Raw genomic sequence first — 16189 nt, 5'->3', positions numbered from 1 at the left:
CACCATGAGGTCACTAACACACCGTGAGGTCACTAACACACCATGAGGTCACTAACACACAGTGAGGTCACTAACACACAGTGAGGTCACTAACACACCATGAGGTCACTAACACACCGTGAGGTCACTAACACACCATGAGGTCACTAACACACCGTGAGGTCACTAACACACAGTGAGGTCACTAACACACCGTGAGGTCACTAACACACCGTGAGGTCACTAACACACCGTGAGGTCACTAACACACAGTGAGGTCACTAACACACAGTGAGGTCACTAACACACCATGAGGTCACTAACACACCATGAGGTCACTAACACACCATGAGGTCACTAACACACCGTGAGGTCACTAACACACCATGAGGTCACTAACACACCGTGAGGTCACTAACACACAGTGAGGTCACTAACACACAGTGAGGTCACTAACACACCATGAGGTCACTAACACACCATGAGGTCACTAACACACCGTGAGGTCACTAACACACCGTGAGGTCACTAACACACAGTGAGGTCACTAACACACCGTGAGGTCACTAACACACCGTGAGGTCACTAACACACCATGACGTCACTAACACACCGTGAGGTCACTAACACACAGTGAGGTCACTAACACACAATGAGGTCATTAACACACTGTGAGGTCATTAACACACAGTGAGGTCATTAACACACAGTGAGGTCACTAACACACAGTGAGGGCACTAACACACAGTGAGGTCACTAACACACAGTGAGGTCACTAACGCACAGTGAGGTCACTAACGCACAGTGAGGTCACTAACGCACAGTGAGGTCACTAATGCACAGTGAGGTCATTAACACACAGTGAGGTCACTAACACACAGTGAGGTCATTAACACACCATAACGTCACTAACACACCGTGAGGTCACTAACACACAGTGAGGTCACTAACCCACAGTGAGGTCACTAACGCACAGTGAGGTCACTAACACACATTGAGGTCATTAACACACTGTGAGGTCACTAACACACTGTGAGGTCACTAACACACAGTGAGGTCATTAACACACAGTGAGGTCATTAACACACAGTGAGGTCATTAACACACCGTGAGGTCACTAACACACCATGACGTCACTAACACACCGTGAGGTCACTAACACACCATGAGGTCACTAACACACCGTGAGGTCACTAACACACCATGAGGTCACTAACACACCATGACGTCACTAACACACCATGACGTCACTAACACACCGTGAGGTCACTAACACACCGTGAGGTCACTAACACACCATGAGGTCACTAACACACCGTGAGGTCACTAACACACCGTGAGGTCACTAACACACAATGAGGTCATTAACACACTGTGAGGTCATTAACACACAGTGAGGTCATTAACACACAGTGAGGTCACTAACACACAGTGAGGTCACTAACGCACAGTGAGGTCACTAATGCACAGTGAGGTCATTAACACACAGTGAGGTCATTAACACACTGTAAGGTCACTAACACACAGTGAGGTCACTAACGCACAGTGAGGTCACTAACGCACAGTGAGGTCACTAATGCACAGTGAGGTCACTAATGCACTGTGAGGTCACTAACACACAGTGAGGTCATTAACACACAGTGAGGTCATTAACACACAGTGAGGTCATTAACACACCGTGAGGTCACTAACACACCGTGACGTCACTAACACACCGTGAGGTCACTAACACACCGTGAGGTCACTAACACACAATGAGGTCATTAACACACAGTGAGGTCACTAGCACACAGTGAGGTCACTAGCACACAGTGAGGTCACTAACGCACAGTGAGGTCATTAACACACTGTGAGGTCACTAACACACAGTGAGGTCACTAACACACCATGACGTCACTAACACACCGTGAGGTCACTAACACACCGTGAGGTCACTAACACACCGTGAGGTCACTAACACACCGTGAGGTCACTAACACACCGTGACGTCACTAACACACAGTGAGGTCACTAACACACAGTGAGGTCACTAACACACCGTGAGGTCACTAACACACCGTGAGGTCATTAACACACTGTGAGGTCATTAACACACTGTGAGGTCATTAACACACAGTGAGGTCACTAACACACAGTGAGGTCACTAACGCACAGTGAGGTCACTAATGCACAGTGAGGTCATTAACACACTGTGAGGTCACTAACACACAGTGAGGTCACTAACACACAGTGAGGTCATTAACACACAGTGAGGTCATTAACACACAGTGAGGTCATTAACACACCGTGAGGTCACTAACACACCATGACGTCACTAACACACCGTGAGGTCACTAACACACCGTGAGGTCACTAACACACCATGACGTCACTAACACACTGTGAGGTCATTAACGCACAGTGAGGTCATTAACGCACAGTGAGGTCACTAACGCACAGTGAGGTCACTAACGCACAGTGAGGTCACTAACACACAGTGAGGTCACTAACACACAGTGAGGTCATTAACACACTGTGAGGTCATTAACACACAATGAGGTCATTAACACACAGTGAGGTCATTAACACACAGTGAGGTCACTAACGCACAGTGAGGTCACTAACGCACAGTGAGGTCACTAACGCACAGTGAGGTCACTAACGCACAGTGAGGTCATTAACACACTGTGAGGTCACTAACACACAGTGAGGTCACTAACACACAGTGAGGTCACTAGCACACAGTGAGGTCATTAACACACTGTGAGGTCATTAACACACTGTGAGGTCACTAACACACAGTGAGGTCACTAACACACTGTGAGGTCACTAACACACTGTGAGGTCATTAACACACAGTGAGGTCATTAACACACAGTGAGGTCATTAACACACAGTGAGGTCACTAACCCACAGTGAGGTCACTAGCACACAGTGAGGGCATTAACACACAGTGAGGTCACTAACACACCGTGAGGTCACTAACACACCATGATGTCACTAACACACCGTGAGGTCACTAACACACCGTGAGGTCACTAACACACCGTGACGTCACTAACACACCGTGAGGTCACTAACACACCGTGAGGTCACTAACACACCGTGAGGTCATTAACACACTGTGAGGTCATTAACACACAGTGAGGTCACTAACGCACAGTGAGGTCACTAATGCACAGTGAGGTCATTAACACACTGTGAGGTCACTAACACACAGTGAGGTCATTAACACACAGTGAGGTCACTAACGCACAGTGAGGTCACTAACGCACAGTGAGGTCACTAATGCACAGTGAGGTCATTAACACACTGTGAGGTCATTAACACACAGTGAGGTCATTAATACACCGTGAGGTCACTAACACACCGTGACGTCACTAACACACCGTGAGGTCACTAACACACAATGAGGTCATTAACACACTGTGAGGTCATTAACACACAGTGAGGTCACTAACACACAGTGAGGTCTGCTCTTCAAATTGATCCATTTGGTGCTCTTTAAAACAGTGACTGAGCTGTGGTGACTCTACCAGTTATTTTGTCAAGTTTGGCTTGTGCAGAATCGTATTTATTTATTTAATTAAACGTGCGCCTTTCAATCAACAGTGGTTGCACATAAGCGCGTTGGCTTATGAGATAACACATAGCTCCTAATCGCCGGTGAGGAACCACCAGAGGTCCCTATCCTAAAGTAAACATGATTGGACGCATAGGCTCCTTTCCCTCCTTCCTAACTGACAGCCCTTTTTGGACACTTCTTATCATGGCGGACGCTGACGCACATCCGGTTTGGGTGTAGACCTCTTGCCAATCTGCTCAACCCTTCCTCTTCCGGTTCTTCTTCTTCTGGCTCTTCTGCTTCTGTTTCTTCCTCTTCTGTTTCTTCTTTTGGTTCCTCTTCTGTTTCTTCTGGTTCTTCTTCTGTTTCTTCAGAAGAAAAAACATGTTTTACTTGTGCGTAATTTATGTTTTTGTGACCCAGTCATTGTATGAGTGGTCAGCATTTACGAGTCAAATATGCACAAATGAAAAGTTCCATAATGCACCTTTAACCTATTAACCCCGCCTTAAAGATACTATAAGCTTCCCTGTTTTGCCGGTCCGGTATAGTTGCATTCCCACATTGCATTGCTAGATGCGTCACATTTGCAAACAATAAGTGAGCTTTGCACCGCAGGAGACTGGCACCGCACCACCCCTGCCTCACAGCACACCCCGCACCACACGCCTCACCTGCCCCCACCATGTGAACACAAACACATGGAGAGATTGTACATGTTTGAAGCAATAGAAGCTGCAACAGTTATTGGCTAACACAGTCAGATTTTCATTATGAGAGAACATTTACAAAAGATGGTGAACTGATAAACATCTGACCGACCTGCTCTGATGCAGCTGAGACACTCATCAAATGTCCGTTTGTTTAATAATTCAACATCTACGACAGCCTTCGGGTCTCTTTTCTCCCCATGATTACAGAAAGCACTTTTTTTTCTCCAAAAAATGGAAATTTCTGCATTGTAAACTTAATTCTAAATTCCAAAAAAGAGACTTACATGAAAGGTGGTCTGGTGGAGGGGAGTGAGGGGCGTGGGTGAGGTGGGAAAGCCAGGTGAGGAGGGCACCTACTGACAAAACAAATTCGAAAAGGCAGCGCTTAGGGCAGCTTTAACCAAGCACAACCAAGGAGCCTGAGCTTGTGCGGGAGGTTGAGAGATACCGGCTTGATATAGTCTGGCTCACCTCCACGCACAGCTTGGGTTCCGGATCCCAACTCCTGGAGGGAGGCTGGACTCTCTCATTTTTCTGGAGTTGCCCGCGGGGAGAGACGCTGGGCCGGGGTGGATTTGCTCATATCCCCCCAGCTCAGCCGTCACGTGTTGGAGTTCACCCCGGTAGACGAGAGGGTCACGTCCCTACGCCTTCGGGTTGGGGACAGGTCTCTCACCGTTGTCTCGGCCTACGGGCCCAACATCGGTGCAGAGTACCCGGCCTTCTTGGAGTCCCTGGGAGGGGTACTAGATGGTGCTCCGACTGGGGACTCCATTGTTCTACTGGGGGACTTCAACGCCCATGTGGGTAATGACAGTGAGACCTGGACGGGAGTTATTGGGAAGAACGGCCTACCCGATCTGAACCCGAGTGGTGTTCTGTTGGACTTCTGTGCTAGTCGCGGTTTGTCCATAACAAACACCATGTTCGAGCACAATGGTGTCCACAAGGGCACGTGGCACCAGGACACCCTATTCTGATCTCCGGCCGCGTGTCTCGGACACTCGGGTGAAGAGAGGGGCTGAGCTGTCAACCGATCACCACCTGGTGAGCTGGATCCGCCGGCAGGGGAGGAAGCCGGTCAGACCTGGCAGAACCAGGCGTGTTGTGAGGGTCTATTGGGAACGTCTGGCAGATCCCTCTGTCAGTGGGGTCTTCAGCTCCCACCTCCGGAAGAGCTTCACCCGGATTCCGAGGGAGGTTGGGGACATGGAGTCCGAGTGGACTCTGTTCTCCTCCTCCATTGTCGATGCGGCTGCTCGCAGTTGTGGCCGTAAGGTCTCTGGTGCCTGTCGCGGCGGCAATCCCCGAACCCGGTGGTGGCGCCCGGAAGTAAGGGATGCCGTCAAGCTGAAGAAGGAGTCCTACCTTGCCTTGTTGGCTTGTGGGACTCCTGAGGCAGCTGAGAGGTACCGGCAGGCCAAGCGTGCTGCAGCTCGGGCGGTCGCAGAGGCAAAAACTCGGGTCCGGGAGGAGTTCGGAGACGCCATGGAGGAGGACTATCGGTCGGCCTCGAGGAGATTCTGGCAAACCATCCGGCGCCTCAGGAGGGGGAAGCAATGCTTCACCAGCACTGTTTACAGTGCGGGTGGGGGGCTGCTGACCTCGACTGGGGATGTTGTCGGGCGGTGGAAGGAGTACTTCGAGGATCTCCTCACCACCGTCACGTCTTCCGATGAGGAAGCAGAGGCTGGGGACTCGGAGGTGGGCTCACCCATCACCCAAGCTGAAGTGACCGAAGTGGTGAGAAAGCTCCTCATGGCAAGGCTCCGGGGGTGGATGAGATTTGTCCTGAGTACCTGAAGTCGCTGGATGTTGTAGGACTGTCTTGACTGACACGTCTCTGCAACATCGCGTGGCGGTCGGGGACAGTGCCCCTGGATTGGCAGGCCGGGGTGGTGGTCCCTCTCTTTAAAAAGGGGGATCGGAGGGTGTGTTCCAATTACAGAGGAATCACCCTCCTTAGCCTCCCCGGTAAGGTCTACTCCAGGGTGCTGGAGAGGAGGATCCGGCCGATAGTCCAACCTTGGATTCAGGAGGAACAATTTGGTTTTCGTCCTGGTCGTGGCACACTGGACCAGCTCTATACCCTTCATTGGGTGCTCGAGGGTTCGTAGGAGTTCGACTAACCAGTCCACATGTGTTTTGTGGATCTGGAGAAAGCGTTCGACCATGTCCCTCGTGGTGCCCTGTGGGGGGTGCTCCGGGAGTATGGGGTCCGGGGCCCTCTGCTAAGGGCTGTCCGTTCCCTGTATGAGCAGCAGGAGCTTGGTTCGCATTGCTGGCAGTTAGTCAGACCTGTTCCTGGTGCGTGTTGGTCTCCGCCATTGCTGCCCTTTGTCACCGGTTCTGTTCATTACCTTTTGGAACAGAATTTCTAGGCGCAGCCACGGGCCGGAGGGTGTCCGGTTTGGGAGCCTCAGGATCTCATCTCTGCTGTTTGCGGACGATGTTGTTCTGTTGGCCTCAACAAATCAGGACCTTCAGCTGCTCTGGGGCGGTTTGCAGCCGAGGGTGTAGTGGCCGGGATGAGGATCAGCACCTCCAAATCTGAGGCCATGGTTTTCCACCGGAAAAAGGTGGCTTCCCCTCTACAGGTCGGTGGGGAGTCCTTACCTCAAGTGGAGGAGTTCAAGTATCTCGGGGTCTTGTTCACGAGTGAGGGACGGATAGAGCGTGAAATCGATAGACAGATTGGTGCGGCATCAGCAGTGATGCGGTCGCTGTATCGGACTGTCGTGGTGAAGAGGGAACTGAGTCGGGGGGCAAAGCTCCCGATTTACCAATAAATCAATCAATCAAAGTGGGACAAGGCCTCATGGAAGGTCCAGGGCACGGTGGTGGGACTATGTCTCCGAGCTGGCCTGGTGTCGCCTCGGGGTCCCCCCAGAACAGCTGGAGGAAGTGTGCGTGGATCAGGAAGTTTGGGCATCTCTGCTGAGACTGCTGCCCCCGCAACCCGGCCCAGGATAAAGCGGAAGAAAATGGATGGATGGATGGATGGATGGATGGATGGATACATACATACTTGGCTGTGGTTATCTCCCAGCCTCTTGATCGAGGCCCGGTGGTGCTGTATTTGAAGAATTACATATTTTTTGAATTTGTACTGACTACTGCTAATAATACACTTAACAAAGCCCTTCAAAAAGTTGAATTTAGTGAAGCACATCACAAGTACTTTATCATTGCATTGTTTGTTCTGATAATCATTAGACCCATGTTGCTGTTATTTTACCACTTGATTGGAATGTCCCTGTTTGAAATGGTTCTGTTTGTCTCTCTTTTCAGGGCATTCCACTCGAAGACTTCAATCAATTATCTATTGATGTGATTTTAATGAGTCCGCCCTGTCAGCCCTTCACAAGGTACTTACTCCCACTAATACTATATGCTGGCGCGGTAGTAGTTACAGCCACACTGCGGAACGTTCCAGTTGGGTAACAACTACACTGTTATAAAACCCTATACCTTATTTTCCGGACTATAAGTCACACTTTTTTCATAGTTTGGCCAGAGGTGCAACTCGTATATCAAAATATATATTTTCACACTGACCACTGCTAGAGGGCGCTCTAGGCTGGTGTTGCCTGGTGAGTCCAGAATGATTCCCCTCTATATATTTTTAAACAGAGGGGGATCAAATTAAAAACAAAAGTGAAGTTGCCTTGAAAAGTCTGTTTGAGCGCAGCTTACACACGGGCTTACTTTGGTGCTGTAGATCAACTCGCACACCCCTAACACCAAAACCACAACAGTTTTCCATAAACAAACCATGCCTTCAAGTGCCACAACTCCACGTCTAATCTGAGTTTTAAGGAGACAACATTTCCATCTTTTGTCAGTGTTTACCTCCTGATGACTGAAGAGCATCAGTGGTGGTCGTTGTAGTAAGCATTGTGTTTCCTTTTTACATTGTTTTTTTTTTCCAATTCAGCCGCTCCAAGAATCCTGCAGCTGTAACTCAAATGTTCCAATAAGCTACAGTTTTCTTGCAACTACTGCATAACTCTGCAACTCCTCCACAGCCGATATGACAGTTTCTGATCAATTAAATAAAGAAAGGTAGCCGAGGCTGCTGCCTGTGTTTCCCCGTCCGCTCATCTTGGATCTGCAGCGAGTGGCTGCAGCAGCAGAGGGACACTTTTATTTCTTCCATCTTTATTAAACAGTGCGCGCTGCATCATGCATGTTACGCGTTAACAGGACAACCACCCCTCAAAATCCACTGTGTTAAAAAGGGAAGCGGTCTGGGGAAAGCATGGGGAGGGGGCGGCAACACAGCATGACAATGCGAGTCTGTCCCCCCCCCTGTCCTACCCACTTTTTGCACCAGGTATGACACTGAAGATTGTAAGGAGCGCCACCCGTCTGCGCACTCGTCTGCTCTACAGCCTGCGCTATGAACCACAAGATCTGGTCCCAGCCCAAAACCTGAAATTTGAAGAAAAAAAAAAGTCGTCCCTTAAACCTTGTATTTGGTTTGACAGCAATATTTGATGCTGATGCTGATGATGTCCCACTCGGAGCAAAGAAACAAGTCAGTCGGATGTGAGCCGCTCATTGTAAAGATGCTTGTATTTGATTCTAATTGTCAAAAGAAACATTCCGAAGTGCAGCTTTAACTATAACAAATGGACACATGAGATGCACTATTGTTTCATCATTAATACGGTTTATTGGTAAAAAAAAACAAAAGCTCTCCTCAGGCCTGGCACATTACTTTGCTCTGAGTGGGACAACTGGAGGTTTTGTCAATGTCTAACTGAGCACTAGGAGCCTGCTTGGTATCACTGACATGTTTGTTTAGCTTTCACATTTTGCTACAGTTGTTGATAATGTTGTGTAGCAACATAAAACCCGGAATGTTCCGCAGTGTGGCTTTAAGTGAACTTTGAATGTTGAAATGCAACTACCAGTCTTTGGTCTGACTTTTGGCCTTTGCAGATTGGGCTTGAAACGCGATGTTGTGGACCAAAGGACCAAGAGCTTCCTGTATGTTCTGGATCTTCTCCCAAAGTAATCGCCCAAGAGGCCTTTTTTCACACTGAAGGAGGGGGAAGTCTGGGGGGTCATTCCACTTTGCCCTGAGCCGTCCAGTGACCTGCCTGGGCCGGCTGTAATCAGACATTTTAGTCATTTCTATAAGTCGATAAGTTTTTGTGATTTAGTTTAGTTTTAGTCGACAGGAACTGAAAAGGATTTAGTCTAAAGTCCATGTGCGATTCAAACCTCTCTGTCAAGTGTGTTCTCCACGCTCAAGCACGGAATGATAAGAAGTGTGAGAAGTTGGCCCTCATTAAACATAAATTTATATTAAAAAATATGTCAATCGTTTGTGCTGTAAAAAGTTTTGTTTGTGCTGTTTTTCTTTTTTTTTGCATGCAGTGTGTGCCGGCTGCCTCTGACAAGTGCCTCAGAGGAGGACGAGCAAGGACGCCTCAAGGCTCTAAAGTTTGTAATAGTCGCCATAAAATGGGAACACCAGGAAGCCTGGGTGAATGTAGTGAGTGAGTGAGTGAGTGAGTGTGGTGGTGGTCGGAGAGTTGTTGCCTTGCTTCCGTCAGTCTACCCCAGGGCAGTTGTGGCTACAATTGTAGGGAAGCTACAATTACCACCAAGTATGGAGTGAATGAATAATGCAATGTACAGCGTCTTTGAGTGTCCAGAAAAGCGCTTTATAAAACCGATGCATTGTTAGTTTAAAAAACGAACCAGCACTACAGCACAGATGTAGATGAAGCAGTTGATTTATAAAGTACAGGGTGACCTCAGATCTGGGCAATCAAACAATCATCAATATCTCAACAACGAAACAGCACAAAGATTTTTACAGTACGAAACAACACAAACGCAGCACAAACTATTGACATATTTTTTATATAAATTTGAGCATGATGAGGGGCCAGGTTCAGAGAGGTTTGTCACGATACGAACATTTCAAACTCGATTTCATTACTGAAAAGAAAACTTGATTCTAAATACCAATTTGATGCCTCGGCAAAAAAATAAAAAGTCACCTTTTAAATATATACACTATATTTGCTGTAGGAAACTTGCTGCCCCATAGTCCTTTTTTTTCATTTGACAGAACAACAATACAGAACACTGTTGTGTAACACAATATGTGTGGAGCTGAGGCACTCTAGATATGCAAAAACGCTATTTGTGTCAGCTACCCATATAGCACTCTGCCTCTTCTCCTTCAAATATATTATTTTAGTTTTAACCCGTTTTGTTTAAAGGTCTAATTTGTTCTCTCTCTCTGCTTTGCATCTTCCCCTGCAATATTCATGGTCAAACGCCAAAATATCAACAGTATAAATAATTTACTGACTGGATTTGTCAGTCACTGCTGTCACATTTAGGAGCAGAAAAGTGCATATATTCAAACTGGCCTTTAAAACTCCTCCAAATATATCCATGAGTCAGGTACAAATGGTAAACGTGTGACTGCAGTTGGCTTATGTATCATTTAGTTGTATTGATTTTAAGAGGAATATGGAAATAAATGAACACCGCTAGGCTAAGCTAAGCCATTGGGCCGCTAAGCTAACGTTAGCCACATAGGCAAATTGTACTTTTTCATTTAAAGGCTGCTTCTTTCAACCTGGTCCAGCAGCAGTATCAGATCCTACACTTCCACTATGGATTTAGTTTTAGAATTTTAGTTGGGTTCAAGTGAGTACTTTTAACTCTAAGTATTATGCTCTGTGCGCAGTCCGGAGGAAATACAGAAAGTATTGATACCTGCTCAACTGAATATCTAGCTTCGATACTACTTTTGATTTAGTATCAAGGAATCGACCCTACTCTTGACTCTGGCCTGACCAATATGGATTTTTGGGGTCGGTTGGCCTGGCCAACATATATGCCGATAATTTAAAGGGACTATAGGGAGTTTAAAAATGTTAAAATTATGTATTCCCCCCCCCCCCCCTACATATTCCAGCCATGTCCTAATGTGTAGAATGAGCTCAGACCTGTTCACCACAACTGCCTCTGAAATCCTGCACTGTCACTCAAAAATGTGTCACTTCGGCCCGAATTGCCGTCATGCACGAGCTTAAAGGAATAGGCCACCGTTTTTACATACTGAGATATGCTCTTACCTCACTTTAGCCGAGTTAATATATCCCCGTCTGGTCTTTGTCCGTGCGCTCACACATACGCAGCCTCTCCCACATGTCACATAGCTCCAAAAAAGCTCACGATAGAAGCTACCAAGCTCTTCCACGTGTTCCCTATTTAAATAAAGTTACGTGAAGTGTTTTCATGTGAAGTATATTTACACAGAAATGTAACATGTCGATTTTATAAGCAGATAAAAAGGGGAACTATATTGTGAGGCGTAATGATACAGGAGCACAGCGTCCGCGCAGTAACTCCTAAAGGTTATTGACGGAAGTGAGCGGGGGAAGTCTTTAGGAGTTACTGCGCGGACGTTTTGCTCCTCGTATCATTACGCCTCATCAGTATGTAAAAACGGTGGCCTAGTCCTTTAAGAGTCACTTTGGCAAATGGAGTCTAAGTCTGTAGATCTGACTTTGTACATAATAGGAAATAAACATAGTACTATTACATCCCAAGTAACCCCTGATTACAAATGTTTTAATTATGGCTTCAAAACATTAGAATGAGGACTGAATGTGTGCAGGCTGTCGTCCCCTCCTCGCTACATCCTGTTGGAGAACGTGAAAGGCTTCGAGGAGTCCTGCGCCAGGTCAGACACAACGGAGAAACAGAACGTTTGGAATTTGAAGTTTTATTTCTAACATGTCGTTCTTTGTGTCTAGGAACCAGCTGGTGAAAGTCCTGACTGAATGTGGATATCATTTTAAAGAGCTGATGGTGTCGCCCACAAGTGTAAGAAACACACAGTATACACATGTACAGTATACGCATATACAGTATACGCATGTACAGTATACGCATGTACAGTATACGCATGTACAGTATACGCATGTACAGTATACGCATGTACAGTATACGCATGTACAGTATACGCATGTACAGTATACACATGTACAGTATACGCATGTACAGTATACACATGTACAGTATACGCATGTACAGTATACGCATGTACAGTATGCGCATGTACAGTATACGCATGTACAGTATACACATGTACAGTATACACATGTACAGTATACGCGTGTACAGTATACGCATGTACAGTATACGCATGTACAGTATACGCATGTACAGTATACACATGTACAGTATACGCATGTACAGTATACGCATGTACAGTATACGCATGTACAGTATGCGCATGTACAGTATGCGCATGTACAGTATACGCATGTACAGTATACTATACGCATGTACAGTATACGCATGTACAGTATGCACATGTGTGATATGGGATGAATCTGATAGTTTTGTTGAATATTGATTAAAAAAATACCTGACATGTTGGAGACTCGAGTCACAGCTGGTGCCCTGGAGATAAGGCGAGTCTCCAGGTAGTCTCGGTGAAAACAAACATGTTCGATTGCAGTCTCCATGTGGGCGCGGTCTCAAGCAGTTGTGTCTTGAATACTATTTGTTGTCCTCAACCTGTGAGACTCCATACGACTCTGAGATTTCCATGGTTTCTGACAGGTCTCAGAGACATTGCAGGGACGTCACAGAAACGTCTCACAGGTTGAGGACAACAAATAGTATTCGTAACACAACTGTTCGAGACCGCGCATACCTGGAGACTTGCCTCATCTCCAGGGGTACGTCTCCGAGACATCTGCGTTGCCAACTAGTCTCCAGCTAGTCTCGAGGCCGGTGTGATAGGCCCTTTGTATCTGTGCAATCAATCAGTTGCGGGGCCTGCCAGTCGCTGCAGTCTCCACAACTACTCCGGTGAGATAGGCCCTTATAATGAAAAGGCCTTTACTATACAGTATATTGTGTATATTAGGGCATTAATGGCTACTGATTCTTAAAGGTCTATTTATTTTATTTATTTATTTATTTGATAGGGACATGTGTGAACAATAAACATGTACCACACTACAACATTTATAGCCAAGGCTAATTTGCAATGTCCGTCCGTAGAAGGGCTTTTCAAATTCACACAGAAAGTACAAAAAATACATTTACAGTAACATTAATTAATTACTTCTGACATTACACAAAGGAAGTGCATTGAGTGCAAACTAAAAATGATTGCAGACTTGATCTCTTTTTAAAATATGTTTTAGTTCATTTTTAAAAGCCCCCAGGTCTAAGTCCTGTTTCAGCTCAGGAGGCAAAGAGTTCCAGAGTTTAGCTCCTGGACGGTAAAAGCTAACTGTCCAAAGGTCTTTTTTCTAACGGGTACTTTCACATTTCCATCAGCAGCTCCTCGTGTGATGGAGCCACTGATCCAAGTGGAACTATGAGCCGTCTGAGAACATCAGGGGCTTGGCTGTGCAGACATTTGTACATTAATTTTAAGTTACAGAATTTAATAAAATTTTCAAAGAAAGTTTAACCTCTGCAAAACTCCACAATGGTGCGTTCTGACAGATGTTTTGTCTAATGTTTAGTCTTAAAGGCCTGTCTGTTGTGGCTGTTGCCTGTGACCAAGAGGTTCTGCAGTAACTAAGATGAGAGAAAATCATTGCATGCATAAATACATTTGCTGCATGAAACGGTAAACAGCCCCGTATGATTCTGAAACTGTACAGGTTTGATTTGGCTGTTCTTGTGATCTTTTTGACATGACTTTCAAATGTTAGATGGGAGTCCAAGATTAGGCCCAGATATTTAACATCTTTAACCTGGGCAATGTCTTGACCGTTTATTGTCAGATGCAGTTCTTCCACGGGGTGTAATCTGGAAGCAAAACAAACTGACACTGTCTTACTCAGATTTAGTGTTAGTCCTGAGTTTTGAAACCATACTGACACAGAGTTAAGGTGTTGCTGCAGCTGCGCAGTAACGGCTTCAACACTTTTGCCACTCACAAAGACAACTGTATCATCTGCACACATTTGGAAACCTGCGCCCGGACAGATGTTTGGTAAATCATTTATGTACAGTGCAAAAAGGAGAGGCCCAAGAATTGATCCCTTGGGGACACCTGTTTTCAGCGTCGTGAGGGATGACTTTTCATTATTAATTATTGCACATTGTTGTCTATGTTGAAAAAGAGGTCTTGAACCACTGTAATGTCGTATTGTCAAAGTTCAACTGGGATAGTTTCTGTAAAAGTACTTTATGATTGAGTACGACAAAAGCCTTTTTTAAATCTAAGAAAACCGCTCCAACTATTTGGCCTTTGTCAATTGCTAGTTTAAGTTGTTCAGTGAAACAATAATTGGCCGTTTCTGTCGAATATTGGGGCCGGAATCCGAATTGCAGAGGATGCATTATGTCATTGATCTGTAAGAAAGACATTAGCTTTTCCAGTAACTTAGAAAAAATTGGCAAAATGCTAAATGGTCTATAATTGCATGCTAGATCTGCCTTTCCAGATTGATATATAGGTATAACCCTAGCTTGTTTCCAGTCATTTGGAAATTGTCCCTTTTTAAAGGAGAGATTTACCAGATGAGTTAAGGGTTTTGCCAGTATTTCTTTATTTCTTTTAAGAAAAGAAGTGTCGATGTTAAAAAGGTCTTTAGCTTGACTATTGTTTACTTTTTCTATGACAGCTAGCACCTCTCGCTCAGTTGTTTGTTCAAGAAAAAATGCATCAGTTAGATTATTTGGTTGTTGATACTCTACCCTGGTATTCAAGTCAAAGCAATCCGACAACTCCTGAACCGATGATGTAAAATAGTTATTAAGTTCCTGGGCGATGCGCTTACTCTCATTTACAAATTCTTCCCCGATTTTGAGTTCACACAGGTGAGACTGCTTTTCTTTAGGTTTCACAATGTTGTTAATTGTCTTCCACATTGCTGATGGATTTCCTCTTGCCTCAGTAATTGCTGTGATATAAAAGTTGCTTTTAGCAAGTCTCATATGCTTTATCACGCGATTTCTTAGGCTCTTATATAAAACCATGTCAGTGTTTAGCCTGCTTTTAATTGCTTGTTTTAGGGTTTGGTCTCGCTGCTTCATAAGTTTTTTAATAGATTCATTTACCCAGGGTAGGGGTCTGTTTACCATTTTTCCTCTTTTTTAGGTATTTAGACACAATTCCATCTATTTTATTCATGATTTGCCTACAGCTACTGTCCACCTCATCCCACACCAGGTTGATTTATTTGTCAAAATAGTCGAAGTTGAGTTGACAAGTCGTGTGATGACATCATCATACTAACAGCAAAGGAATAACTCATTAACATCGAGTACATTAAGTCCACGTTCAAATCCATCATGTAATGTAGGCTCACATGTAAGTAATGCAGCTTTTTTTCTAAGTTAAAATACAATATAATGGCTTATTTCCATTTCCTAGGTTTTAACTTCACTTTTAGGCAATGCTCAGTGTTTACCTTGCGCTGCCAGTAACATTGAAGGTCTGCCTCTCCTTCTCCGTTAGTCTCGCTCTCCTCCTGGCCTCCTCTGTCTCCATTCTGCTGTAGGATCATCTTTCTCGTAAATCCACATTCTGAAGTAAACGAGCTTTCGGAGTTGGATCGCAGTTGATTCCATGTGAATGAGTCTGTGAGAAAGAAAAGTTAAGTCGTGTGCGCGATAGGCCCTGGTGGAGAAACAGTCCTGGCTTCAACTTAAAGTGAACACTAACCAGCAAAAACAACTCGCGGCTAGTTGCTGGTGTAACACCATTCATTTTCCCACTGAAACAAGGAATAGGGGTTCCACCTTGACATTAATGTTAAAACTAAGCAGAGATGAACACACGACTGGTCGACTTGTCTAAAATGAGAATGACGAGTGCCACAGTAGTCGACTAGTCTGTTAATGCCCTAGTGTACAGTGGGCTGCAAAAGTATCCGTAACCCTTTAACTTTTTGACATTTTGCCACGCTATGGTCCACAAACATAATTACATATC

General features: G+C 45.5%; 1 protein-coding gene across 1 annotated transcript in view; it reads left to right on the top strand.

Moving 5' to 3' along the window:
- The window catches only part of trdmt1 (tRNA aspartic acid methyltransferase 1), a gene marked incomplete at its 5' end in the record, with an annotated part of 41568 nt that overhangs the window by 8635 nt on the left and 16744 nt on the right, over positions 1–16189 (top strand). The window contains 4 exons of the mRNA XM_079575965.1: positions 7528–7604; positions 9184–9255; positions 11894–11959; positions 12033–12102. Of these exons, the coding sequence (XP_079432091.1) occupies positions 7528–7604; positions 9184–9255; positions 11894–11959; positions 12033–12102 (285 nt within the window). The remainder of the gene's footprint in view (positions 1–7527; positions 7605–9183; positions 9256–11893; positions 11960–12032; positions 12103–16189) is intronic.

This window comes from Gobius niger (assembly GCF_951799975.1).
Source record: "Gobius niger genome assembly, chromosome: 18".
NCBI lineage: Eukaryota > Metazoa > Chordata > Actinopteri > Gobiiformes > Gobiidae > Gobius > Gobius niger.
This window is presented reverse-complemented; position numbering and strand designations above follow the sequence as displayed.